The sequence below is a fragment of the Penaeus monodon genome, chromosome 23 (genome assembly GCF_015228065.2).
Source record: "Penaeus monodon isolate SGIC_2016 chromosome 23, NSTDA_Pmon_1, whole genome shotgun sequence".
In the NCBI taxonomy this organism is placed as follows: domain Eukaryota; kingdom Metazoa; phylum Arthropoda; class Malacostraca; order Decapoda; family Penaeidae; genus Penaeus; species Penaeus monodon.
Genome location: NC_051408.1, coordinates 6,981,011 through 6,981,382, shown reverse-complemented (window position 1 = coordinate 6,981,382; position 372 = coordinate 6,981,011). Strand labels below are relative to the sequence as shown.

The window sequence follows — 372 nt, the reverse complement described above, 5'->3', positions numbered from 1 at the left end:
CAGCACAATGTACAAAAAAATAATTTCTAAAAAAAAAAAAGCATCACTTGACTTGTAATGGATACCACTAGATTTTTAAGAAAATGTTGTGATTAGTCATACTTCTATTGTGGCTTTCCTTCAACTCCAGTATCCACAGCTGAGATGACAATGCCTCCATTCCTCTGCAGGGATCTGGCAGCCCTGCTAACAGCCCCACCATCACCAAACACAGCAACATCCTACAAAGCAAAATGAGAAATCGGCATACAGATAAAATGCTGAATGAAAGACAAGTTGAAAAGTACATAATGAACAGGCTTATCAATCTTAAACATAATGTTTTATCTCTCTTAAACATAATGAAAAGTTTCATTATTATTTGTTCAATAC

The 372-nt window shown here is 34.7% G+C and overlaps 1 protein-coding gene across 1 annotated transcript in view; it reads right to left on the bottom strand.

The window, feature by feature from the left end:
- The window catches only part of LOC119587753 (alpha-sarcoglycan-like), a gene marked incomplete in the record, with an annotated part of 13,449 nt that overhangs the window by 10,964 nt on the left and 2,113 nt on the right, over window positions 1–372 (bottom strand). Inside the window, 1 exon segment of the mRNA XM_037936438.1 lies at window positions 103–221. Within this exon segment, the coding sequence (XP_037792366.1) occupies window positions 103–220 (118 nt within the window).